This window comes from Anopheles merus, chromosome 3R, assembly GCF_017562075.2.
Source record: "Anopheles merus strain MAF chromosome 3R, AmerM5.1, whole genome shotgun sequence".
NCBI lineage: Eukaryota > Metazoa > Arthropoda > Insecta > Diptera > Culicidae > Anopheles > Anopheles merus.
This window is the reverse complement of record NC_054084.1, coordinates 14,466,570-14,494,352: the sequence shown is the minus strand read 5'-3', so window position 1 is coordinate 14,494,352 and position 27,783 is coordinate 14,466,570. Positions and strand designations below refer to the sequence as shown.

Below are 27,783 nucleotides of genomic sequence, written 5' to 3'. Positions count from 1 at the left end.
GCTTGCCCACGTCTTTGCGCCTTCCCAGGGCCGCAAGCACAGTCATCCTGGGACACCAACATTTTCACCCCATGAGGATGACCTTCTCCCCTTTTGCGCTGTAATTATTTAATCACTTTGCTGCGTATAGAAATTATTTAAAATTAATTAACATTCATTACGGCGCTTAATTAACGGAAAGGCCACACGACGAGCCATTCCATGCGAGAGCCGCTCATGGCTCCAGCTCAGCGCTTAATGCGTTCCTCCCACCACCCCAGCTTTTTGCTTTGTTGAGATTGAAAACCCTTGTTCGGTTTGTTTGTGGCAAAATGTGGTGCATCCATTCCCATGTCGGACTTCCATTTTTGCCAACCGCCAATCGGAGCGAAGCGATGCTGCCTCGTAGGTATAAATGCGTGCGTTTTATCCAGCTTAAGCTGCAGTGATGATGACAACCCCATGATGATGCCAATGATGACGGCGATGATGATGATGATGATGATGCTGTCGATGGTAATTTATGCAACATTGCTTATAAATAAGCCACAAATTAGCTCATTATTGCGTTGCAACGGAGAGGCGAGTGGCCCACCATTAGGCAAGAAACTGCGTTTTGGCGCACGCAGCCGACTCGGCACACGCGCAATGTTTGGCGTCGTGTGTGTGCTTGGCCGATGTGTGGTCCGGGCCGGGGATTTGCGATTGCACTTATGAAGCGAGTAACAACAACAGGGTGGGGGGGGGGGGGCAATTATTACCGAACGGGTGTCCTGTTAAGTCCTGTCATGCAGTAACAACAACCAAAACCTCCCACACATTTCAGGAACAGAGCAACATAAAAATATGCATGATAATAACGGTCCATTTGATGCGACGCACGGATTAATGAGACAATATGGCGATGGGTGCGACGTAGCAGGTGGATGCCATTTCCATGCGGTGCGGTGCGCTTATGAACGCGTATGATAAATGGTACGGTATAGACTGCCACCGACGCTAATGGTGGAAATCATGTTCAACGAGGTTCAATCAGTTTTCTGTACGGCTTCTGTCATAAATATTTTAATATTACAGCTTACTCGGCAGGAGTAATTAAACTGCATGGTTTTCTGCATGAACTGGTTTGTGAATGTTTCCATTTTTATGTGGTTTTACAGTAAAATGTCGATTATTTGGGGACGGTTTAACCGGCGGGCGACTCAACTGCGCGGTGCGCATAAATTTGAGCCAGCTGTTCAATCGTGGCAAACGATTTGTGGCGACAATCAAGTTGGTAAACATTAATTTTGTGCAGCTATCTAGTGTTTAGTGATATTTTTGAGCTTCATTTTTGTGCATGAAGAGTTGTTAAACCTATATATATGGAAAAAAATATTTTACTATTCATTAATGAATTGATGAAGTTGTAGAAAATTACACCGGGTGTGAAATGAGAGGAAAACTTGTGATATTTTGAGGAATATACAAATAACGTGTAGACGGTTGAACTTTCACTTTGCTAATGTGTGTTCACTTGTCCGTTTGAGTTCAGTTGTACATGCTATAATTCATTACATAGTTCATTCAATCCTCATCTATTTCCTTGTTTATATTCTAGCCGTCAAGTGCTGTCTGTTTCTAATCCCGTTACCATAATCCCATAATTCATGCCATAATAAATTTAATTCAAATAAATATATACAGAAATTCAAACAGAAGTGTTAGTAAAACTTGTGAATTTTATTATTTTTATATGAATTTTTCATTTCTTGTACTGTTAGCCGTTTAGATTTATTTACTGGCAGCCGTCAGGGCCCGAGCTGCCCCGATAATCGACGTTCTACTGTATTTTGCTTTGAATACTTTTTGTTTTCTTTTTCACCATACCTTCAACGTATTTTATTGTGTTTTTTATTACTAATATTTCCCTCTTTTTGTATTCTTATACGACGATATATTCTACGTATTCTACGTATACGTATTCTTATACGATATCTACTTATTATTTCTGGGTTATCGGTTGAAAAAAAAACAAACAAATAAAAGTTTAATTTTAATTTATAGACTAATTTTATAGACAACTCGTTGACAAATACATGAATTAATTTTATTTGTTATGTTTATTTTGCATCGATTTTTTTTTAATTCATTTGTAAAATAATGAGCACAATAAACGACAGCTAAATGGGAGATAAAAAAGATTGACTTGCTACTGATTGACTTTTTCCAACGATTTACTTTCTCCTACTCTAGAACGCTAAAAGCTTTTTTTCTCAAATAGGGGCCCTTCACGATTCTAATCAGTTTTTTGTATGAAGTTTGACAGTTGGAGGCTGAAATCATGTAAACACTCCATACAAAACCACACAAAAAACTAGCCTGCAATTTTCAGTCTAGATTATTCTAGCCTCAAAGCCAGAATTAGATTCGAGTACCTGCTCGAAAACACGGTGTTGTTTACATTTACCCCAAGGTGCATTGAAAAATTCATGTGGTGGAATCTAGAATCAAAGTGTATGTAGTACAGGTGGTCTCATAACATGTTTTTTAAAACCAAATTTGAATATCACTTTTTGACAGGATGGGTGAAAACTTTTGTTCAAACAAGCTTTCTTGAGGCTTGACGAATACACAAAACACTTTTAAAATCTTCATTCAGAAGCAGAAGCAATAAAAATCAGCCTTCTAAATTCATACACCTTGGGATAAGCTCACCTGTATACCCATTTTGATAGCTGCTCGAAAACTGCTATACAATCCAAACAGCTGACAGGCTGAAATTTCAGCCAACGAACTTACAACGGAAAGGGCCCCATAGTTAGTTTCTGTCTTCTAACAGGCCTCAAATATATTTTAATATGATTTCGTAGCACATCTTTAGTCATCTTTGTCCTGATATTATAATGCTCATCTTTATATATTTTGTAGAGTGTATTAAATAAGCCACAGAAGAATAATAACTACGATCTATCTTCAGTTTTTGAGTATGTTTATTGTGACTTTTACCTGAGATTTCCATGGAGAGGGATACTCTAATGAGTCAAAACTGAATTTCTGTTCTAAAACACATAGCATTATAAAATCTAAAATCTTAAGCATTATTTACCATTAAAGTGTGTTAAATCTAATCAATTTTGTCAAAATAAGTGTTGAATGACTTTTATACAAAAAAAAAATTGTAATCTGGACGCCGCTCGTATCGTCCTGCTGCCAAGTGTGCTTTTGATCTTCCCTGATGGATAGTTACGGCAAGCCTTGGCAAGAAGTATCTTAAAGATAGTAGAACAATGGCTACGATTCTTCATTTAAACCAATTCAAACACACCATCCTGATTTTTGCTCCTCTTCGTATCGCGTTGAAACAGAAGCTGGCTTCGGTATTGCTTCCATGTGATATGGAGGGTTGTCAGGAGATATGAAGTGTGAACTGATACGGTACTAGCAGTAGAATAAGAAAGCTAAATTTGAGAAGAATTAGCCCCATCAATTGTGCGTTTAGTGGAGCGCGGCAATCAATACAACCAGTGATAGAAAACGAAGAATTGAAACCATTAATTTTACTTATTGAATGGTGTTCACTTACTAATCTACCTCCAGTGAACTTTCTATTGCTTAATTTGAGTTGAATAAATGTCAAAAAATTACCTTTGGCATAAATGTCCATCATTAGGTACATTGAGATTCAATCGAATTTTTTTACTATTAAACACTCGATAAACACTGAGTCAAGATAAAGAAGAAATATTCTCGTGTTGTACACATTTTAGGCTGCAAGAAAATACGTGGAATTGCAAAGTTTTACCCAATAATTATCTTAACAGAAGTAAAATCGGTATCCCGATGACATAATACAGCCATAATTGGTACACTCACCCTACTGTTTATTATTAAAAGTGACCTAATTAGCAACGGTCAATTGAAATCCAAATTAGCTTTACGCGGCACTGTTAAATTAAGACGCCTCTTCAAAATACGAACTACAAAGCATGCATACCCCATATATTAAACTCACCGCCTCATTCTTATCCAACCTGGCAAACATCCCTTGGCACAACCAACCGCCCTTCCCCATGATGCAATTAACGGCCCTAATTTGTTAAACAATCCAAATTACCCTCATTACATCAACGCCTCCTCTGTTTCTCTCTCTCTCCCTTGATTTGCAAAACACAACACAACATCATGCAAACATGGCCAAGGATGATGCGTGGTGGTGATGGTTTTCCTGCAGGATCTCCACAAAACGCATAGCAGAGAGCGAGAGAGAGAGAAAGCCAACATGAAGCATGGCATAACAAAAGACCCTTCCGGGATTCCGGGCCGTGATTTGTCGACATGGCTTGCGGCTTTCTGCCAATTATTTCGCAAATAATGGAAAACGCTTCCTAAACGGTTGTTCGGCGTTCCGGGGAACCTTGTTTGTGCTGGCCCTCCATCCCACCATCCCACCATCACGCCACTAGCGGCTAATGTGTAGAAAATTGAGAATGAAAATCCGAACACCCCCTCCGGGGCCCTGCCAGGGAGAAACAACAAACCCAGGATGTAGGTAGAAGAGGAGGAACGTATTATGCGGGCATGGGATACAAGATTTCTTTTAACGTAAAAATCACAATCCACGGCTTATGTGTGCGCTGCTCTCGGGATTTGCTTGCTGTTTTGTTTTGCGTTCGACTCGAAAGGTTCCATGTTTTTTTTTAAACATTTTTCTGTTTTTTTTTTCTTTTACTTTACCGTACAACAACGCTCAACATTGTTTGTTGAGAGTGGTATATAGGGGCCGCTGGCACTGGGTTTTATGCTGCTGCTGCCGTGCCGTGCCCAAGCAACAACAACAGCAACCACTGGAAACCGAATAACGCGCGTCCAGTTGGAAGTTCGGGTGAATTAAGCTGCCTAATAATAATAATAATCGCATAGGCCAGCCCATAAAACGGGAACGTCATAAAACATTTTTGCCCGAAATCTGATATTTTATTTCGGCCGAAAACCGGGACGATGGGACCAGATTAGCGCAGCCATCGCAGCCTACCGAGCTTTGCGATCGCCATGACAACAACGAGGAAAGTGGGGGGGGGGATTGGGCCAGCTCGCAATGGCATCAATACAATGGAGAATGGTTGATATTTTATGCTGTGCTGGTTGCCTTTTTTTTACATTTCCCATTTGCTTTATTTTGATCTTGTTTACACGTGCGTGTTTTTTTCTTCCTTTTGTACTTCTCACCCTGCAGCAATGCAGCTGCGCCGCAATGGCATATTTTCGTGCGTTTATGAGCGATTTTATGTGCCTTTCATGAACTGTCGAAAGCATACCATTTATTCCTTACTCATTGCATATTTATTGTGTGTGTTTTTTTGTGCAACCGGATTTTTTGCGTAAAAATTATAAATACTTTCACAAAGTGCATTTACATGTACGCGATTTATCTTTGCAACACAATGCACGGACACTTGTTTCGCCATTCCTTTCGCGCACCGCATGCTCTTGCATGATCATGATTCCGGTGTGATAATGATGATGATGGTGGTGGCTGATACGCTCTTTACGCCATGCCACGAAAGGAGAATTGGTTCGGTGCATTTCACAGGAAGCGAAACCACTTTATTAGCTCAATGAAGTATCGTTGCATCTTCGTTCGTGTTAATCGTCGCAATACGATCACTGTCTGCTGTCGTATGCAGATCGCATCGCCATAAAGACGAATTAGCAGTGCTTGATTTAAGAGGCGCCTTCAATCACTAAAGTGATGTTCCTCGAAAATTGTGGCTAATTGAAGTGTAGCAGCACGGTCTGTAACTGTTTTAATGCATTTCTTCAACTGAATGACACTGCATTGCATATATATTTAGGAAACTTCGATTACAAACATGTAAGTTAAGTTAAGTAGTGTTGAAATCACACATTAATTCCACACAACATTTTGATCTATTTTATGTAGAAAATTTTACGTGCGAAGAAATTATGCAATATTTGGTAGAGCCGTCAAATAAAGTTCCAATCAACATAGGATCACCTGGTATGGCTATCAGGCTTATTCTATGCTGAGTTCGAATCGATTCGAGTCGCGAAAATAATCTCAAAATGAATTTTGCCATAAAAATGAACACTCAAACTCGACTCGATTATAAGAATAAAATACGCCTGTTTGGCAGTAAAATTTATCATTTTATGAACAACAATTATATGAACCGTATTTATAAGAGGTGAATGAGTCCAATCGTCTTAAAATCTATTTAAAAAATAAGAAAAAAATACCTCATTTACGTTAACGACCCCCTCAGCGAGACAGCCTTCTGTTAATTTACCCAATCGAGCAGTTTTCTGTGTCACAACAGTAATTTAAGAGCAGTTTAGCTGTACGAAGTGTTATCGTTTTTCATCACTGTAAAGTTGTAAATAAGAAAATAAAAAGTGTTGTTGTAATGCACTTTTAGCGGAAGAAGACGGCGGTATGTTCAAAACAGTGAAATGTAAAAATCAACTGGGAAAATACGTATATCTGTGCTAATTGTTATAAAAATAAATTGGCCTAAAAATCTAAACAAAATAGAGGAAGGAATAGGATCTATCAAAACTGCTCGAATGGGTAAGTTGACGACTGATAATTTACCATTAAGTAACTATTACCGGTAGTAATTTAGCGGTCAGATAAAGGTTATTTTGGCCCGATTTGCCTCGCTGGGTCGTGCATTTTTACAGGTGATTGTTTACAAAACATCAAGCTGCATTCGATAGCTCGAATAGTTGAAACAAAAAACACCAGATGGCGGCACCTGTTAGATAATTTTTAAAAGTGTGCAGCAAATACTAAACACACACGAACGCCAGTTCTAAAAAAGCTATATCAAAGCTACTCAATCTTAAATTGTTACTCCCGTAACAAGACTACGGTTCAAACAACGCAAAACAACGCAAGAAGTATCTTCAGTTTTGGAGTCAACGTAACGCAATAGATTTGATTGAAGCTATTGTGTCTGAACATCTGAACATGTAACGATGTTCAATTAACAAACACAATCTACTAAAACTGTACTAAACGCGCATGTATTAGTTATTGATTTATCTCACACTGCTTTATACACAGTAAAAGCAGTCCTAATGTCATTGAAGTCTCATACATTATCCAAAGCCTATCCCTGAATTATGGATCAGTTCGGCATAGCGTATGCGAATACCGTTACATTAAGCTCTATGATAAGCTCGATTTACCGTGTAAACGTAATGCCAAACATGGCAGCTTAACATTCTATTCCTATCGTTCAATTTAAAATCGTGTTGGTAACTAAACTGCCGGCTTATTCCTACTTATGTACACTCTACTTGAGCTGACATTTCAACACGATGTAGCAGTTGGCGGATAATCCATCCCAATCCATACATCGTCACCTTGGTCCAACAGGTTCGTACTGGCAGAGAGTAGTTTTATAACTTCCCAGCATTACAAAAAACCTTTTTTTCGCAAAGAAATCCTACCTACAATACGCACTCTGGCTTCCTCTTCCTGTGCACACCCCACCCGAACAATCGAATCGGCAACTGAGCGAATCGAGTGTTAAAATATTCATGACTCCTACCAACGATGTCATCAAATCTTCTCATCTTTTTTACGCACCGTACATGGCCGGAATTAGAACTCCTGCCAGCGGTTTTTTTTTTTTGGTGTCTTCTTACCACAAACAAGGGAAAGAACCAAACCAAACCGGTGTACGCCTTTATAAATACTTTATTAAACGCTTCGCATGCAAACCGTGCTCTCTACTATTGCATAAATCATGCTCCATCGATTGACTGGCGAAGTGGAAGGAATCAACTTCTCGCAACCACCGAACGGAAGATGATGGGGCGGCTTTTTGGCTTGACTTCACGCTTTTCAATGTAGCAGGTGCGTTCGTACAACATCTGCTTCTGGGAGTGCAGATCTTGCCGGCTCGGGGTTTTAGTGGGCTTATCCGTATGCTAGAAACTTCGCAACCATAGCTAGGCATCTCAGTTTTGAGGCTTTACACATCTGGTTGTTTTGCTTTTGAACTAACATTTTAAAAGTGTATAAACCCCCATTTGTTGTCCCCATAAGCTGCCTCTGATCTAATTCTACGCTGCGCCCGTAAGCCCACACATGGTGACTGTTTATCCTGTTTTCCCTGGAGAGTTCGAGAACAGTCAACCACTTCTAACCTTTGCTTCCAAATGAAGCGACAAAAAGCGATGCACGTGTGACACAAAGCAAGAAAGCAATAACAGCCAGACCAATAAACATCCAAACAAACCAAATATGAAAGGACAAAAAAACTCTGATCCTGAACCACAGGACATCTTCTAAAATATCTTTAACACACACACACGTACACACCCAAACATACATACATAAACATTATCGACTTTAGACGCCGTCGGTTGACGGCGTTCGGTCGTCGGGAAACGTGAACTGATATTTTATTTATTGTCACCGCGCCGTGTCGCGGGCCCCTAGCCCCCTTTTGTTTGACAGCTATTCAGCGAGGCCCATGGTAACCCCTTGTTTATATCCGATACGATACCCAGCGCGTAACGTTTTCGTCACCTTGTTGGTTTTCCCCTTGCAGTACGCTGCCCTGGAGTCCCTGGAGTCAAATAAAAGCGGGTTCCTTTTCCTTGCTGCACTGCTGCGTTGACAAAACACATGCTGGCGCGACGACAATCGAAGGAGGCGGAGACATAGAGCCTCGGCGTACTTCTCGCCGCACATAAAACACATCTAATCTGTCTAATGCTATTACGCGCGGCAGTATTGCGTATACATCCTCTTTCCTACGCAGAAGAGAGAGAAAGAGAAAAAGAGAGGGTGTTTTGCGTTCCTTTCTGTATAGTACACACTCTCTCCCTTGCTGTTTATTGGTTGTGTGTGGTGCAGCAGCAGCAGCATCCCTTCAGGGTTTGGGGCGACCGTTTGGGTTTTGTTTGGACTCGCTTTCGTAGGCTCGATTTCATTTTATCAACTCGCAAAGACTCGCGCAATACACTGGAAGAACGAGGGAGGATGATGATGTTAGTTGGTAGAGGGGTTGTTGCTAACATCTTGCTTTAATAAACAAACGGTATGGTTCATTACTCTTGCGCTCTTCCAATGCTCTCGTATTCATTGATCTGTTACCATCATGCTTGTGTGGCCTATCAATGCGATAATTTATTAATGAAAGGTTGATTAGTTAGAGAGTAGAAAAAGGACAAAATTGGCTCAGTTCAAAACGAGCTGCACTTGCGGAGTTGCTATTATTTATGCCACACAAGCCACTGTTTCAAATAAAATTTCATATTAATTGTTTGCACTATAACATAATTATGGATAAATATTCACGTTTTTAAGTGCTAGTGTATTCCTGAACATTTATCTTATTTACTCTGTATCTATCACTCATAAACGAATTCATAGCAATACTGTTCTCTTCTAGGGCAAAAATCATGTATTTTTTTGTTGACAATAATCCCTTCATCATAATTGATGGCTGATTATTATTGGATAAAGCCTGAAAAATCTTTCCTTTTTCAAAATATTTGTTTTTTACTCTTTTTTATTTATTTATTTTTTATTTTTTGCTGTGCTCAGATATACAGCATGGCTAAAAATCTACAGTGACATGCAGTGACCTACTAAATTGATAGTACAGTCTGTTCCCGAGTTACGCGGTTATCGACTTATGCTGATTCGAAGATATGCGGTTTTCTAAATTTGACAGATCAAACGTCAAATCAATATAATTTGACTCAAGAATTCTACAATGCAGTATAAATTACATTTTTATAAATTTATAAATTATAATTTTAATCCACTGAAAAGCCAAAAATATCAGAATGTTCGGCAATAATCGTATCAAATGAGTGATAAAGTGTATAAAAATAATAAATTAAATAAAAATTACCGAAGTATCAATTGTATTTTGGTCGAAAACCGCGAAATCAGAAACTAATATTCATGTTACGCGGATTCCTCGGGAAAACACACAAATTGCGTATCTCGGGAACAGACAGTACAGGATATGAGCAATACAATAACTTGTACTGTAAGTTAAATTTCATTTGTTTGAACAATCTTGCCCTTTTTGAAACAACTACATTGCCATAGATTTTGTGAATTAATTAAATGATTTACTGATTGAAAGTAAGTGTATAATTGTGAATTTGGCCTTTTATATGTAAAAAAAAAACACAATAAATCTAGGCATTGAAAAGTAAATGCATGAAATGTAAATAAATCGATTCTCATCTTCATTTTGTCCACATGTTAAACATTTTCTCATGTAATTTTTGCATTAAAATGGGGTAGAGTCTTCACTTCTTCGACTTTGGACAATTTTACAATTAATTTCCTTAATCTTTTATTCTAATGTTTTCATGGCACACTTACCATGAAAACATTAGTAAAAAAGATTAAGGAAATTCATTCAAGGAAGATTCATTCATGTCGTGTGATGGTGTGCCATCATTTGTTTCACCATGAATAACTATATTTTAGTACTTTTTGGCACAAAAAATAATACAGAAGCACAAGATAATCTGCTATTAAACAAAATATTATTGATTGTCCTAAGAATTATCTGTAGAGTAACATTAAAATTTGAAGTCTTGCTTGAGAACCGGGCCAAGATTTCAAACGTTTGCACAAATTATAAACAATATTGATTGTTTTGGTTGTGTAAAATGAGCTTGTTACGATGTATTAGCATATTTAACAGTGAATATACAAAATTCAAAAACCCAGGTAGCCTAAAATATGTGATCTATTATACATGATACAACTGTAAAAAACATGCTATTCAAGCTGCTAAGATAGCAATTTCAAAAATTTCACAAGCACATTTCAATCATATGCATCCTATACTCCTGCTTGTCTTCCTTTGCTCAGTTTTGCAATAACCGTTCGTATTTACACAGTGCCATCAAACATTGATCCTTCGTAAACGCTTCACCCAACGTCATCCCACCCAAATCCTCTACACAGCACGCAGCTGTGCAAGACTCATTTTCCCCAGCAATCCCGCCGCTCAAACGGTCAATTTTTGATTGCAATTTTACGACCATGTGTGCCCCGATGCCACGTTTTTATAGGATAACCATCTGTGGCGGGACAACTTCACGCGGGCAAAACCGTCGTATTGGTTTACGGTTGGCCCCGCTTCCCATTACCGTCCGTATTGGCGCTGACGCTTCGGAACGTTCGGGAAGGCTAAAGCCTAATGGAAATAAACGAACGAAACCACCACCACCACCACCAAATCGCTATATTATGAAGTACGAGGTTATTAAAAATGTCGCTTGTCCACTTGTCGGCTTTATCCCGGTGTCACGCTACTGACTACGCTTCCAAACGCAACCGCAATCGACCCGGTCGATGAAAATGGATTACCATTTTTCGGCATATTACCCAACTTTCATTAACTTTTACGAACTTAAAATCCGTACCGTACTAAATACTTCGTTCTTCTTCCTTTTTTTACCGCCCAGCACAGGATATTGGAGTCGTCCAATTTTCCCATTCCCCTTGTGAGGTCCGGCCATTCTTCCGGCGACTCCGGCAACGATGAGTGGTGGGGACTAGAGAAGCGCCAATCGCCGCATAATCCACACCGACCAAACCATCCCACCCATCTGGAACCCCACGATTGACGACACAATTGGACGAAAGCTACTGCCGCCACACTACCGCCACAACCATGGTTCAGCCGGGCTTTCGGCTGCCGCACCCGTCCACGTGCCGGCTGGTGGCCGACCGCGGTGGTCTAACGAAGCGCATCCTGCAGCTGCTGCTACTGCTGCTGCTGTACTGTAGCGGGTTCGCCGATGGTAGCTGGTGGCGCATCGCTGACCTGTCACTCGATCCGGCCCACTTCCATCGGGACAATCGGAGCTACGAGCTGTGCGGTGATACCGCCTTCTTCACGGAACATCAGCGCGACACGTGCTACAGCAATCCGGAACTGTTGAAGGTAAACGGGTCGAATGTCGGGGTAGTTTGCTTTGAACTGAACATTATTGCTCATTGCTCATTGCTTTTATGTTCTTTTCAATGTGTTTTTTCCAGGTGATTGTACATGCAGCCAATACTGCCAAATATGAGTGTCAATCGTACTTTCAGAACAACCGCTGGAACTGCTCGGCGAAGCGCGGTTCCGGTATTTACTATGGAAATTTCGACGATAAAGGTAGGTCAAATTTACAACTGGTGAGTCGACAACCGCATGAAAACGAATGAGTATCCCTAAAACAACTGTAATTGTAATCGAAATCTTGCTTGTGATCATACGTAAACAACTCTGTACAAAGGTTTATTTATGAGTTTCTTAGGATTCAACTCATGTTTCAATGCCTAATTCATTATACCGTGGACTAATTTGGCAAATTACATGAAACTCAAAACTTTTGGTTTTCTCAATGTATTCCAAAGTTATCCCGTCCCGGCTATTAAGCTTCTAAGACTCATCGCCTTTTTAGTACGTATTCAGCTCTCCAATCAACAAAGCAACAGAAGGACACAGAATAGAAGCAGAATCTATCAAAGAAAAGAGTGTAAAACCAAGTACAGAAGAGTTGGGCATAATTAATATTCTAATAACCTTTTCAACACATCACACTAGTGATGGGTAAAGATTGGCAAGAATCCGCAGTTGACTCCGATAATTTCGGAATCGTCCGGAATCGTCCGAAGTTGTCGCTAGTCGCGAGTCGTCCGCAACGAAATGAAATGTCTGCTCACAAGCACATTGCACCGGACGGCTCCAGTTGACCCCAGTTTAGCTAATAAGTGTAGCTATCAAGACAGCAATGTTCGCTAGGAGCTAGGGTTGTTTGGAAGTTTGCTTAAGTAGTGTAACTATTTCGCTCTACGGTAGTAGATTCGATCGCAGTAATCCGGATTCAATCGGAGCCAATTGAATCTGTGTTCGTTCGGTGCAGCGGGATTCGAAGCGTTATTTATTTTGGAGTCGGATCCGGACTAAGAATGTCGGAGTCGGAGTGGATTCACGAATCCAATCCGGAGCTCCAATTACTACTCAGATCGAGTCTAGACGACTCCGAATAACTCCGCCTCCGATCGACTCCGGCCGACTCCGCACGACTCCGAACGATTCTGGACGACTCCGGACGACTCCGGACGACTCGGTGGAGAACTAGTGGTTCGGATTTTGCCAGAGTTGGAATCGGACTAACAATAACCGAAGTCGGATCGGAGTCGTAGGTGCGCTCCAAAGAACACATTTACCAAAGCCAAAGAACACTACATCACACCACACTCTTAATGATGTTACTCTTAAAATTACCTTTTTTGCTTTTTTTATCGCAAAAAACGTGTAAACATTACGACGTTTACATAGTGTTTACATATCTTTGCCAGTTTAGAACACCCAACAAACCAATCATCATTGTTGATTTCAGTTTAACAACCGAAAATGGTTAACCCCAGCATACGAGAAATAGAAACCCGTTCACATTTCATGCCCAGGATAGAACCATACTGCGTATTAATAATCATTATTTATTGGCCAATCTCCAACGGGCCCATATGGTCTAATTAAGATGGGTAACAGTACAACAATTACATAGCAAAATCAAGCCTTTTATCACAGTTAACTGCGGCCACGGCAGAAGCTGGAGACGTTCTTTGAAGTACTGGGTTGAAATGTTAAAATCAAAGCAATCCGATACAGTGTTGAATACAGCCGACATGCACTGTGCATTGCGTCTTCTAACCGAAAGAGGCTAAAGGTCTAGAAGACCTAGATTGACCTAAGCCTGGTATGTTAAGTGATTGCAAAGAGGTACTACTATCAATTTAAAAGTAACTGTCATGTTGTAGGTTCTGATTTTACTATAAATAAATACTGTTTCTCTGTCAGTTCACCATCGATGGACCATCGATCTTAGCAGTTTTGGTTCAAACCGACTCCCGTGTAGTTTCATTGTGCTTACCCCATTATGTGAGCCTTAAAATGCAAAAGGAACAAAAACAGACATTGAGAATTTGTTGTTGTAACGATTCTTTAAAAGCAGTTAAAACTTGATTATTTTATTTTGATTTTTAACATTAAGAGCTTATGATTTGTGAACCTTTTTGCAGAAAGTTTAGATGATGTTCAGAATTTGGATCAAAACGCCTGTGATGTTAAATGAAAGCTCAAAAATACTCGCAATTTATAACAAGACATCGTTGCAGTTTCTTGCTTTTTTTTAATGTTTACAATAATGTATGTTAATGTATCTCTGAAATTGAAGGGTTTTGCAAAGCTGTAACCCATTTACATTACATTTATCATAAAATTATCTTCGCAAAAGTACGATTAAGTGTTCGTAATTTAAATCAAAGCGGGATATGCGTACAAACACCAATGATTTATAGAACCGTAATGAGTAAGTTCTCAACGTCATTAACATGATTGAATCGTAGATCTTCTTTAATAGAGCCTAATCTACTGCCTATAGGTTAATGATCTTAAGACACATTGTTGAACAGGCACAAACAAACAGATGAATAATGAGTCGTTTACCATTTCACCGCTCGTCTTAGCTGCCCTTATTCCTTTATGGCAATTGGATAAACCACATAAAGAACCCCACACCAACCGACATTTAGCTAACACCGAGTTGCATTTCAAATTAATGTACCCTGCAGGCAACCGGGAAACGGCGTACCTAAGCGCCATCAACTCAGCCTCGCTCGCCTGGACGATCACGCGCTTCTGCACCAAGGGCGAACTGACGACCTGCCAGTGCGATCGCATCCCGCGCAACAAGCACAGCACCAAATGGACCTGGGGCGGCTGCTCGGAAGACATCAAGTACGGCATCAAGCAGGCCCGCTCGTTCACCGATCCGCAGGAGAACCGTACCACGAGCTTTGGGCTGATGAACCTGCACAACAACGAAGCGGCACGACGAGTACGTAAGTTTGTGTGTTAAGGGGAAGGCGGAATGTTGAGCACGAGGGGAGAGAGAGAGAGAGAGAGAGAGAGAAAATTGAAAGGGACATCAAAATTCTCCAAATTCCAAAAATAGAAGATCAAATTCAACATCGATCAATAAATCCTTAAAAAATGTTAAAGTATCTTAAATGAACTAGAACTAAATGCTCCCTACCTGCTTCAACAGATATTACGCTCAAGGATGGAGAAGGTGTGCAAGTGTCACGGAATGTCTGGCTCCTGTACGACACGCGTCTGCTGGCGACGACTGCCCCCGATGAAGCTGATCGCCGACACGCTCGGTTCGTTGTTTGATGCCGCTGCACAAGTGAAGGTAAAGCCCCCTGAATCGTGGTAAAGTACTACAGTCAAGTCTTTCACATTTACCCATTTAAAATTTCACCCCATTACAGCCAGTGGAAAACAAAGGCATCATCCGGAAGCTGATGCGCAAGGATCTTGAGTACAAGAAGGTGAACAAGTCCGATTTGGTGTACATTGCAGAGTCACCCAACTACTGCGAGGAAAATGAAAGGTATAGTTTTTTGTTACTTTTGTGTGGTTAAAATTGGTTTAATTTAGACTAGAAAGGTGTGTCATACATATTCCTCTCTACATTTGATAATTTGAGAGCAATGTCAATAAGGAAAATACACAAATTTTCCACGCCTTGTAGGTAGACGATCGATGAAGTGATGAACGATCATGGATGATCATGTCACTGAAAAAGCCCAATTTTTCCCGAGTTCGCTTTATAGTTCTTTTTTTGAATTAAAACCTCTTTTTCTAAGCTTACATCAAACTCCACCAGCAAACTAATTTTCTTGTCTGCTTGTTTCCCTTTTCCACCGTAAAGCTTGGGCATCTTTAGCACACGCGGCCGATTCTGCAACCGAACGTCGTACGGTATCGAGGGCTGCCGGCTGCTCTGCTGCGGCCGGGGCTACCAAACCCGCATCCGCAATGTGGAGGAAAAGTGCAACTGCAAGTTCGTTTGGTGCTGCTCGGTCAAGTGCGATACGTGCAGCATGCGCAAGGACGAACACATCTGCAACTAAAGCCAATCCAGATAGGAGCCAAGGGGAAGGTGCCAAACTGGTTCTTCAAGGATGGAAGGATCAACCAAAAAAAAAAAAACAAAACCAAAAGCACCAAAACGAACAGTCCGTGCGGGGGGAAAAGCCTACTACGATTGGTCGTACACCATCGTGTTGTGGTGAAAATCACGAAGAGCCACGAAGAGTGTAGCCACGGCACGAACGGACTACAAAGTGGAGTAGTCGCGAATAACCATAATACGAAACTGTGTGACTATTTATTCAAAACAACGAGGCATTTGCATCATCAAGCCATCATTCATCCACATCGTTCTCATCATCATCATCATCATCATCAGCGTACTACTCTCATTGTCCGATTTAGCAATCACTTCACCAAACTCGAAGAACAATCAATTAAATCGTTCTTCAACGTCCCGAAAGCAACATTCTTGCAAATTTGTAAACACACACACACACACATTGATGGTGATTAAGATGTCTGCGCTAACCGACGGCATTATAACGCATTAGTGTTACTACACCCGGCAAAACAGAGCATCAAAAAAAAAGCGGGAGGCCGAATTTGCGCCATTTCCCTATCAATCAACCATAACGAGGCGCGATTGCTAGAACGATTTTTTTTTTTATTTCCTCGTCCAAAAGGGGTACGATGTTTCATCGTGTAACAACATGCACCATGGGCAACATGGGGAAGGCATTTTTCAATTTCTGTGATTTGATTTTAGAGAGCTTTTTATTTTATTTAGTAATAAATCTTAGAGCAAACGCGCGCGCGCGCCGCCAACAACACACACTCCACCCCGGGGGGGGGGGGGGGGCATGGGGGGTAGGAGGTGTGTTTAATGTATTTTTAGTTTTTAACGTTTGAAATATTTAGCGTGTAAGAAGAGTGTGCGAGAAAGTTCCCTGCTACGGAGGAACAGATGGATAAAGAGGGAGTAAGAGAGAAAGAAAGCATTTCCTTTGCATCTTGTTTTGCGATTTTGCGAGTCATTTCAACAATACATTTTCATACTTTCCAATAACACACAGTCCAAAGTGAGTTATATTTTCTTCCCCCCCCCCCCTCCTTTCGATTCACTTTCATACCCCATCCCCCGAAACCAATTGCCCCAGTACGAAGAAGAAAAAGCGGATCATTCGAACGCGAAACTCCCGCGCCCATTATTATTGATAATAGCGGTGTTTGGCTCCGTTTATAAAGTATTTTGTAATGTATTGTAATACACGGCTAAAGAAAAACCCAACCAACCAGCGAAAGTATAAACCAGAATACACAACAAAAAACGAAAATAAAAACAAACAAACAAACCAATCTCAGTATGAAAAATAAAGTAATTGCCCTTTCAAACACAAACCTTCTTTTGGCCTTTTTTTGTTTTTTTTTTTTGTGTGTATCCGTTTTTGAGACTCTTTTTTCCTAGCATTCAAATGGGGTTTGTCGGTTTCACCATCGTTGCAGTCACTACAGCGGTAAGTAACAGGATGGAGCGATGGATTTAAAGATTTAAATTACTGTACAAGCGAGGAACGCGAACAGGGTCCGTTAACCCTTTCATGACCAGCGGAAATCGTTTTACAATACTCGCTGTAGATTGTTAATTTATAATAATAATAATAATTATTATTATTATTATTGATATTATTATTATTATTATTATTATTATTGAATCGATATTTTTCAGGTGGATAAAGTACGCACTTCGAGAATCAGGGTTTTGTCCAAAAATCGTGTCCGTTGTTTTCGTCCGTCAAGCGTTTAAGCTTTGCCCAGAAGCACATAGACAAGCCACTGGTCTTCTTCATATTCATGTTGAACACTACAAATGCTACATTTTCTCAAAAGAAAGCGCTACTAAAATATGTAAATATATTAACAATGTAAATATATGAACAACAAGTGCGTACTTATTTTTGTCGAGTACTGTAGAACCTCATACATACAATACAGGTATTCTCCGATATACGCTATGAATGCGGAGTAACGGTGGCAATAGCTAATTTTCGTATAATTTTGCTTGTAGTGGTAGATTTTGGCCACTAAATTCGTTATTTTCATCTGATTTCAACTGAAGATTACAATTTTATGCCTTTTTATAATGGTTTTTAAAATTCGTCCATAAGGGAATTTATTTTGCATTTGACATTTGCATGTGTCAAATTAGTACAATTTGCTCAAAGAACTGGCGAATTTAGAAAATAGCGTATAGCGAAATCGCGTACATCGGGGAATACCTGTAGTATTGTACTGGCATATTTAGAATTGGAAATCTTGAAGGGATAAAGACTGAATAGCTGTTAAACTGCACAATAAAGGGTGTATTTTACTGATAGGATTGCTTTTCAGCGATCTGATAGGATTTATAAAAGAAAAAATAAGTTCAATAATGTTTTAAGTATTTTAAATATTTTATTATGTTTATATATAATAGCAAAAACAATAACAATAAATCAGCTGCCATAATATTTGAAGACTGAAAAATTAAGAATATTATAATCAGCTTCAAGAGGAATCATTCGTATAAAAGAAATACAATAGAATAGAACAACTCTTGGAAAAGTGTGTGTGTGTGTGTGTGTGTGTGTGTGTGTGTGTAACAAAAAAATTAAAAGGAATGAAGAAGATATGTAATATCTGAGCACATTATCAAACACAGCTATAGGCAATTAGTAAAAATCTGATGTGTAGTTCATTAACGTAAGAGAATTGGTAGCAGCAGATAATTGTTAACATAAGAGAGAAGGACTTATTAATTTAGAAGAAAACAAACAAACCGCGTGTGTGTTTTTAAACCCTTTAAGACCAAAAGACAAAACTGTACAGTTCATTTGTATCATACTTTTATTATTTGTATTAAGTAATATTTTACAACTTGTCCTTCCATCCACTATCGTCCGAGCTTCCTTTACTAGTGCACCCCTTCCTTTTCTTTGCTAGTCCTTTTACTAGTGTTTTTTCTTTTAAATAGCACCCGCATTATTCGTCACTTTTAGCACTACCCCTGTTTGCAGCAGTGTACGTTTGTTGTGGTTGAATTCATCCCATTCGTCTGGTACGGTCCTTCTACTTGTTACTATTGTTTTACTCTCTCTCTCTCTCTTTCTCTCTCTTTTATCCTATCACACACTTATACACACACACACTTTAAGATTCATCATCTCTATGGGTACGAAAAAGGTAGAGAAAGAGAACATTGGCATGATTTGGGCGCCTTTTATTTATGTTTTATGTTTTAATTGTGGTATTGTTTTTTTTTTCATCATCATCATCTTTTGTTTCTATTTTGACAGCGGAGATTTATGTTATTTTATTTTCGTTTTCTATAGAGATGCACTATTTCATCACATACTTCTTCTGTCCCGTCCACTTGTGTTTGAATGTAGAAAGTTGAATGAAATGTGATAAAAACGGGAAGGTTTAGAGATAGAATGGATAGAGAGTAGGGAAAGAAACAATTGTTATCCATTGGTTCTGCTGCTTGTTTATTGTGTGTGTGTGTGTTTTTTTTAAATATTATTTGCCACCCTTACTTGTTGCCACCGAGCGTACTGCAAATATAAAAAGCTACTCCGAACTCCGACATTGAGGAAATGGCTCACTTTGATGCTAGAGTACTGTGAATTGCCAATTTTTGTAGGAATATTACCTCGTGTAAATGTGTAACTTTGTGCACGATGAATACACACATACACACACAGAGAGAAAGAGATACAGATACAGAAACACACGCCAATTGTTCCAAACAATTTTTCAAATTGCATTTAATTGGTAAAGAATATTCTTTACCTTTTTTTTTCGTTTGTTTAATCGTTTTTTTTTTCGTGTTTACCATTCTACATGTCTTTGTTTGTTTGACGTTGCTCTACATTTAACTGTTCTTTCTTTTTAATTTAAGGTGATTTTGTGCTACTTTCATAAGAAAATTACACACACTTCTCTTGTTTTTTGTTTTTTTTTTGCAATCGCACACTAATTGACTGTTCTATACAATGCCGTCCCTAGCTAGGTAATACGATCGAGACACGCAACGCAACCGATGCTACGCACTGAGCCAAAACCATGCGCAACCCTTTTCCAGCTACCATGGCAACCACGGTATTCTGACAGCTAGCTATTTACGCCCTTGTATCACACTATTACCGCCCTACCAGCATATCAGATTCTTTACTTTGTACGGTACAGCATGTCTGTCTGTACTCGTTAATGTTTAATATCCCGTTTTTTTATCTATAAAAATAAAAACAAACTATTCCCAATTTCACTTATCAGACCATTTAGTTATGTTTTAGTTAATATTCTAACTGATTTTAACTTCCTTTCGTTCGCTTGTTAGATCAACAACACACATGTAATAATAGTGAATGCATCTTATTGTGTATATAGAAACAATAGAATTTCTTTTTGTCTCTCTTTTTTTTTGTAAAATCAGGTCAACGTGCGTAAATATATGCTATATTAATCTTCAATTCGTAATTTTTGCCGCAAAACTCTTTTGTAACAAAGGTACTTGGAGAGGGTGGGTTCTAGCCGGGAAGTACGCTAGAGCAGCTAAATAGGATCTACATCAGTGTAAGGATATCTCACTTTAAGCTAATTTCTTCCAACATGTGATCCAACTGTGAACAATTTCTCACCACATTGTGCTATCGAGAAGTACGCGTGGCAACACTAACTACAAATTTATACATTTAAAATGCAGTGCTCCACACAGCTGTCGTTTTCTGGCCCGTGTGCCTCTCATTACCATTCCAACCAATCTCTATCTACATGTGCTCTGTGTACTTAACGTTTGGAAAACAAAATCCCCCTTGAAAATCAATGCCGGGCGCCGAAAAAGGGGGGCAACATCATGGTACGGCTGCGAAGAAGTAAGGCAACGGAGTGACCGGCTACAACCGGCCAATCGGATATTGATCGACGACGACGAGATTCGAGTGAGATGTAAAAAAAAACAAGGGAAAGAAATACATTCCCATTGATGAAGCAAAAGGGAGCAGAGGTTCAATTTTCTATTTGTACACTGATATTGTTTCATAATTTACGACGGCAGCCAGCCTCAGAATTAAGGTCAACCAAATCTCAACCGAAAGGGCAAATACTTGAACAGGAAGTATGTAATATGCGTTCCTTCTTTATGTCTGTTTTCCTGCATATTTTTCTACTGTTTCTATGTCATTCTCTGCGATTTATCTACTGCTGCCAAACCGTATTCGTACTACACATTTTCCCTTTTTTTCCTTTTTTTTTCTATTCTAAAAGGCGCACACCACACTTGGCTTTTGAGCTGCGCGTGCAGTTTTCCTTCTTTTTTGTATGTTACTGTTGGTTCATTTTTATGAATTATTTTACTTTGGAGTTTGTATTAAATCGACAAATGTTTCGCTATCTATTGAAGAGTGCAATCTGAATGAATGTATCTGCATGCTGCATGTTCTTACGAGTAATGTTGTCCCGCTTTTGATATCTGCTCAGTGGGATTTCAGCGCAAAGAGAAGCGAACAATGGGCGTAAGATATGAATATGAGTTGAATGAACATTGAATGCAACAGTCGTATAGTAAAAGTAAAAGTTTAACAGTTTGGCACAGTTGCTCTGTATGTTGTTGGGTAAATGGGGGTATGTCAGTATCTTAACAAGATTGAAGAAATAAAACAACCAAAACACTCAGATTTGCGAACAAAATATGTACATTTTTGATCATTCATCCATCGATTCATGCAGTATTATACACGCTTGTTGTGTTGAACGGTTTAAAATTATACAAAAACAACCCACCATGCCTCACAAATCTATTTAATCTGTAAAAAGGTACTGTAATCGAGTCCAAAATGTAATTGAGCGCCTTTCTCTTCACCCTTGCTTGCAAGAGCGCTGTGCACATTATGTATCGTATCGCTTCGGTAGATGCATTTGTTACCCCTTTTGTAGTGCAATCGGTGCAAAAATATGATGCGTAATATCTGAAAGGCATTTCTTTTATTTGTTTGTTGGTTTTATTTTATTTTTATGTTTTGTTTCCTTGCTGCTTGTTCTTTTCCTCTAGCTTGTGGTGGATGCTTTGCTTTGCTTTGTGGTGGATGCTTTTTCCATCATCGCGAGGAAAAGGAGAAAATTGTTATCATGCGTATCACCACCATTGGTAGCGATGTATAGTGAAGCGAACAGTTTTGCATTATAAGTACCCGTTAGAAATCAAGTCAATTTCAGTATGCAATAGGCAAAAGGTGTAGAAAAAGGGATGGAAGCGAAGGAGATAAATAGATAGAAAATGGGAAATGCGTACCCAGCCATTGAAACTATCGATTCACGAGTGTAGCATGTAAAAAGGGAGAACATTTTGTACAGCGTTGAAATTGGTTCTTCTCCTTACTCTGTCATCACACATCGCTCAAGGTAAAAAAGGCAACGAAAATAAAACCCCGCTCGCTCAATCACAGCGCAAAAGTGTGACACACAGAGTTCCGTTCCGATCATTTTCGTCTCAGGAACAATTAACCACACGGACATTGAAAACGCCGAATTTATCAACGAACACAAACGCAAACAGTATTTAACAGTGACATTAAAAGAATGCTGAGAGGATTTCGATTTGCTCACTTCCTGCTGTCTGCTTACTGCCTTTTGTTTTGCAACACATCCCGTATATGATGTCATTGAAAGTGTTTAGCATATTACGTGTTATTTTTTGTACTTTTGTACACAATTTTAATTTAATCAAAACTAATCGGTTAAATTAACTAACGATTCTGTGACCTGTGGGTTTACGTTCCACCGAAGTTAGCATCGTAGCCCCGTAACGCAGTCCTCTAGAAGGGGAATCAATCGGCATTTATGTGATGTATTTTCGTCGATTCGGAAGAATCGAATTGAATAAAGCTAACAAACAATGTTTCGTACAGTTTGATATGTTACGATATTTTTACATGCAATACATTCTCCGCCAATCGCGCTACCACCAGCTTTTTGCCATTGGCCATTTATCTAGCTATTGTTCGTTACGTTCGTATGTGTCGTTTGCTTGTTGTGTACCATACCACTGGGCAGGGGGTGGTAAAATAAGAATATGTTATCCTTTCCATCGGATCACCTAGCATTATCATTTATTCACGCACAGCCTGACCGCCAACCAACCGACGACTGGGTTGCAGGAAACGAAAGGGAAAACAAAGCACAGGAAAAATAAACAACAAATGGGGATTTGTTAAATGCAAAGCGAACTAAACACAAAGTCTGCTTGAGTTGATGAAACTGCTGCTGTAAACACAACAGTCGCGTTGTAACATTACAAACGATAGTAAAAAATCATTTACTTAACCATCGCGCGTTCGTTGGTCGTAGAAACAACAAAAAAAGTCCTAGTTAAGTATAGTCTGCCCCCCCCCTCCCCCCCTATCCTCAACATTTTCTCATTTCGTTCGGGTTCCGTTTCGCTTCGTATTGACCTTTTGTTGCTACGTGTGTGTGTTTTTTTTTTCACAAACTTTATTATCATGTTTCATTCGTTCCTTTTGTCTGCCTTTTTTCGTTTCCTAACTAAACTTGCATTAGTCTTTATCTACTCCTAAACCTAGAGCTTATCATCCCTTTTATTATCAGTAAATAGCACAATCTTTTTTTTTGTTTGTTTTCATTATGTTTAATGCTTTAGTGACATTAAAAAACAGAGCATTACACAGAGAACGTTACTTTTCGGGGGGGGGATGGTTGTTGTTGTTTTTTTTACTTATTTTTTTCATCTCGCATTACATCTGTTCGGCATAAGATTTTGTTTTTTTATTAATTCGGCATGAAAACAGTTTTACATTTACTCGAGAGTTTTTCTTGCTGCTTGTCGACAATAATGCTTGCAATCTAATTGATGGACCACATCGCTTATTTAACCTTCCTTTTATTAAACACGTTCGGCTCTCTAAGCGTCTCTCTCTCTCTCTCTCAAACTTGCTCCTTTTTCGAGCTAGCACTTTTCATCGTCCTATCGCTTGGTCAAGAGTTCACCGATGACTCTTTAAATGAAAAACAGCATTCGTTTAGAGCAGGAGTAAAATCGTATTAAAGCAAAGGCATCGAGGTACTCTGTACGAAGTTTTTGTGCTTTTGTGACAATCAGTTTTACCGAATCTTTAGTAAACCAGCTCGTTTAAATTATACTTTTGCTTTCCGTTGCATACCCGTGAAGCAAACAGAAACATTGGTACAGCAATGTGTCTGCAATGACCAAACAGATTTATTTCTTTCCATTAAATGTGACCATCAAAAGGGGGAAAACAGTTTTTCCCTCAGAGCATTTATCTAAATCTCATCGCAATAATGCTTTACCACCAACAGGAGGAAACAACATAAATGTACAAAAAAACACCATATCACCATATGGGAAAGACAACATTGGAGGAAACTGTTTGTGAAACAATGTTGAAACAATGCTCTTCACAAAAATGTCACAACATCCACGGGAAAGCTTGTTTTTGTTTCTCGCCCTCAACTAAACATTAATTTGCACACCTTTACACCAACCAGTTCTAAAACACATCTAGTTAATGTAACACTTTGTCAATGCACACGCAACGTGGGGAAAGGTTTTGTTACTCAACCTTAAAACATAACCATTTTGCACAGCTGTCTACTATTCTATATGATCCTGGTATACTACAAACTCTCGTCGTACGCTAACAACTCCACACACACACACAAACACACCTTATCCTTAACTATAGTTTATCAACGTTTGCGGTCAGCCTCAAGTAACAGTTACTCATTAACTATTTCCCTCCACCCACCCACCCACAACAGTGTGTGTTGTTTGCGTGTTGTGTCGTCTGTCGTTTGTATTTCTGTCGCTCGCCAGTAAGGGTGCCGTTCGACGGCCTGGGTCAGCTAGCGCATCGGGCTAATAGAAGTCGTTCGGTAAGCCGTCCCAGTTTGCCTCGCACTATTGTAAATCTCGTCGAAAGCTGTCCTCGTCCATCGGGTCAATCATCGTGCTGGTGTCGGAGAGCATCTGGATGCTTTGGAAATCCATATGACCAAGCCCAAGGTCTGCCTCGAAATCGTCTACAAAAAATAATATAATTAAAAAAAACTTATTGCATGTAGATGTGCACTGCAAACTTCATCAAACGCTAAAAGCAAAAGCAAACATTTCCAAAAACAAGAGCAATTGTAGAATTAGGCATTTGGAAACATGATTCTCATAGAATGGAGCATTTAAATTAGATAACAAAGTGAGAGAAAATCGATATCGATATGAAATCGAAAAGAACGGTTCGCCAACAATGTATACTTATTGCACACGCTTAGCAAATTTACACCACAGACACTGTGTATTATGATGGTTTACTTACCCCTAGTCGAATAATCTGCAAATGGATGAAGAATGAATAACAATCATTAGCAAAGAACAGATGGAGATGTGTTCATGAAATTTCGCATCGTTAACGAACACCGACGAAACACGAAAACACGAAACATCGAGTGTTTGGCAAAATGGCATTATGCGTACCTGTAAAAACGATCTCCGGTATCGTGGGCGTTTGGGGCTCGATAAGCGATTGGGTGTTGGGCAGACTGAGCAGGGGTTCCGTCGTCCCGTTGTACATGTTGTTCATGTTGGTGTTTTGCATATTCTGCATATTCTGACAGTTGATCGAGTTAAGCTGGTTCGTCTGCTGCGACGCTGTCTGGTGGACTTGCGTGTGCCCATTGCCATGACCGGTGTGAGTGCGTATACCGAGACCATTGTTCATCGTCAAGTAGGTTTCATCAAACTGTGGTAAAAGAGCAAATATTACATGTTTTAAAAAACAAATCGCCCGGTTAATGCATTAAATGCTACTTTAACCCTAAACTTACCCCGCTAAAGACCATTTGATTGGTGGTAAAGTCGGTATCACCCTGTGTGTGTGTCCAAATGGGGCGCAACGAACGATAACACAAAAAAACCGGTAACAACAAATAAAAAAAACAGTAGAGAAAGAAAAAACAGCATGAGAACATGTTCGCCGTAAGTGTTCACCGTGGGGTGGCACGCAAAACTTCAAACAAACAGATATGGAATGAAAATGAACGAACAACCGTAAGCCGGAAAAAACAGGACAAGAAAAAGAAGAAGAAGAAGAAGAAGAAGAAGAATGCAGAGAAACTAAACACGAGATACATGATACATGATCCACAACGACAAAGAGATAAACCGAAAGACTTAACAACGAGCCAGCAAACGGACACAATATGCTACGCGTAATAGAATGGCGATGAAAATGTGAATCAAAACGTAACATCAAAACGGAAAGAAAAGAATGGAGGAAATATTATATTTATAGTAGCAAGCACAACACACCATTTACGACAAGCGAAACTGATCGGAAGCAGGTAAAGAGGTAAGATACGAACGAAATAATTTAAAACGTATTCACAAGAGAAGTATACACAAACAGAGAGAAACAAAAAAAAGCACATAGAAAAATGGAAGAAGAACAACAATCATGCAGCAAAATGGATAATGAAAAACCCAAAACCGTATGGTAAAATGCGATAAACGATAAGAAAATCGATTAGCTATAAAATTTTCTTCCTTCCTTAATCATCCGTAAACGGATGATGCTGGATATGAAGAATAAAAAATAGGAATGTTGTAATCTTTACTTTGTTCATTTCGAATTTCAGTTTTCAGAAGCCAATACGAGTACGATGATCGCTTTGAAACGTACGGAACACAATCAGTAAAGCTCAACCATTAACTGAATTTTGGATGGCAATCAAGCCAATTTTGGAAGTAGTAGACGTTTGTACAACACTCTGAACTATCGAAAGCTTCACGCACAAGTGGTTGCCGCAAACAAAAACCAAAACGTTGCATAAAATGTACAGCAAACCAAACTAAGCTAAACCAATAAGTAGACACAAGTGGAGCGAAGAAATATAATACCACCAAAAAAAACATTAGCGATAAACTAATACGTTCAAAAACTTCATATTCTATAATTCGCATGGTAAAAAAAGGGTGTAAGTAAATGGAATAAAAAGGTATCAACCTGCACTTGCGCGGTTAATGTACATCCGGACTCTACTAGACTCTGAACCAGCGTAGTCCAGTCCTGCTCGGTAGGTAGGCAGTAGAGGTTGTGCGCAGTTTGATGCATTTGAGGAATTGATTTTTGTGTGTGTGTTGTTTTTTTTTTTCGTTTGCAGTTTTGTTAATTTTTATGAAATATTTATTATAGTTCACGGCGATCGCATACGTATTCGGAAAGGAAAGAGGGGGAAAAGGTAAAACAGTAGCGTTGCGTTAATCAAGCGTTATTCAATACATTTCAGTAGAAGGACAGTGAAAAGTAAACAAATACGTACACCGGCAGGGAGATAGTAAAATACATTATAACCAAATCGAAAAAAAAAACAAATAAAATAAAAACATGAAACATATTGTACGTGAGAGCGTATAATACAAACAGAAAAATAACATCAGGATAAGCTCCTACGGAAGCTTCACACATTAGCCAACGAGGATTCAAATTTTCCCGTTCAAACCAATGGGAATTGGCAATGGGCAATGCTTTTGTGATATTATAAGTTTTAGATCGAACCAATCCCGTCGTAAAATGAATTCTAATTATAATGATATTATCAAATTCAAATCAGGAATGAACCGATTCATAACCTGGAAAGGTAAAAACCACGATTCTAGTGCCCAAAAACGAAATGAAGGTTATGTGATGTACTAGCTTGCACTGTACTACCTTCACTCGTAATTACTACCGAATTGGTGCAAACTAGTGTCATATCAGATTCTAGTATAAAACACATCTACTTTTTTCTACATGCTACCATCCTCTGA

At 39.2% G+C, this 27,783-nt stretch overlaps 2 protein-coding genes across 11 annotated transcripts in view; one reads left to right on the top strand and one right to left on the bottom strand.

Annotated features, from left to right (window-relative positions):
* LOC121597330 (protein Wnt-1-like) overlaps positions 1-16,726 on the top strand; it is a 37,009-nt gene extending 20,283 nt beyond the window's left edge. For 3 of the 4 annotated variants that reach the window (XM_041923009.1, XM_041923007.1, XM_041923010.1), the window contains exons 3-8: positions 11,443-11,924; positions 12,020-12,140; positions 14,606-14,871; positions 15,082-15,228; positions 15,308-15,429; positions 15,751-16,726. In XM_041923009.1, coding sequence (XP_041778943.1) covers positions 11,652-11,924; positions 12,020-12,140; positions 14,606-14,871; positions 15,082-15,228; positions 15,308-15,429; positions 15,751-15,952 — 1,131 coding nt within the window. In that variant the 5' untranslated portion in view covers positions 11,443-11,651 and the 3' untranslated portion in view covers positions 15,953-16,726. The remainder of the gene's footprint in view (positions 1-11,442; positions 11,925-12,019; positions 12,141-14,605; positions 14,872-15,081; positions 15,229-15,307; positions 15,430-15,750) is intronic. The other variant, XM_041923008.1, reaches the window with a different exon arrangement.
* Positions 16,727-18,774: 2,048 nt separating this feature from the next.
* The window catches only part of LOC121598036 (uncharacterized protein DDB_G0283357-like), a 44,266-nt gene continuing 35,257 nt past the window's right edge, over positions 18,775-27,783 (bottom strand). For 6 of the 7 annotated variants that reach the window (XM_041924511.1, XM_041924514.1, XM_041924512.1 and 3 more), the window contains 5 exons: positions 26,981-27,043; positions 25,803-25,844; positions 25,453-25,717; positions 25,295-25,309; positions 18,775-25,004 (listed from right to left, as the gene is read on the bottom strand). In XM_041924511.1, the coding sequence (XP_041780445.1) occupies positions 24,883-25,004; positions 25,295-25,309; positions 25,453-25,717; positions 25,803-25,844; positions 26,981-27,043 (507 nt within the window). In that variant the 3' untranslated portion in view covers positions 18,775-24,882. The remainder of the gene's footprint in view (positions 25,005-25,294; positions 25,310-25,452; positions 25,718-25,802; positions 25,845-26,980; positions 27,044-27,783) is intronic. The other variant, XM_041924515.1, reaches the window with a different exon arrangement.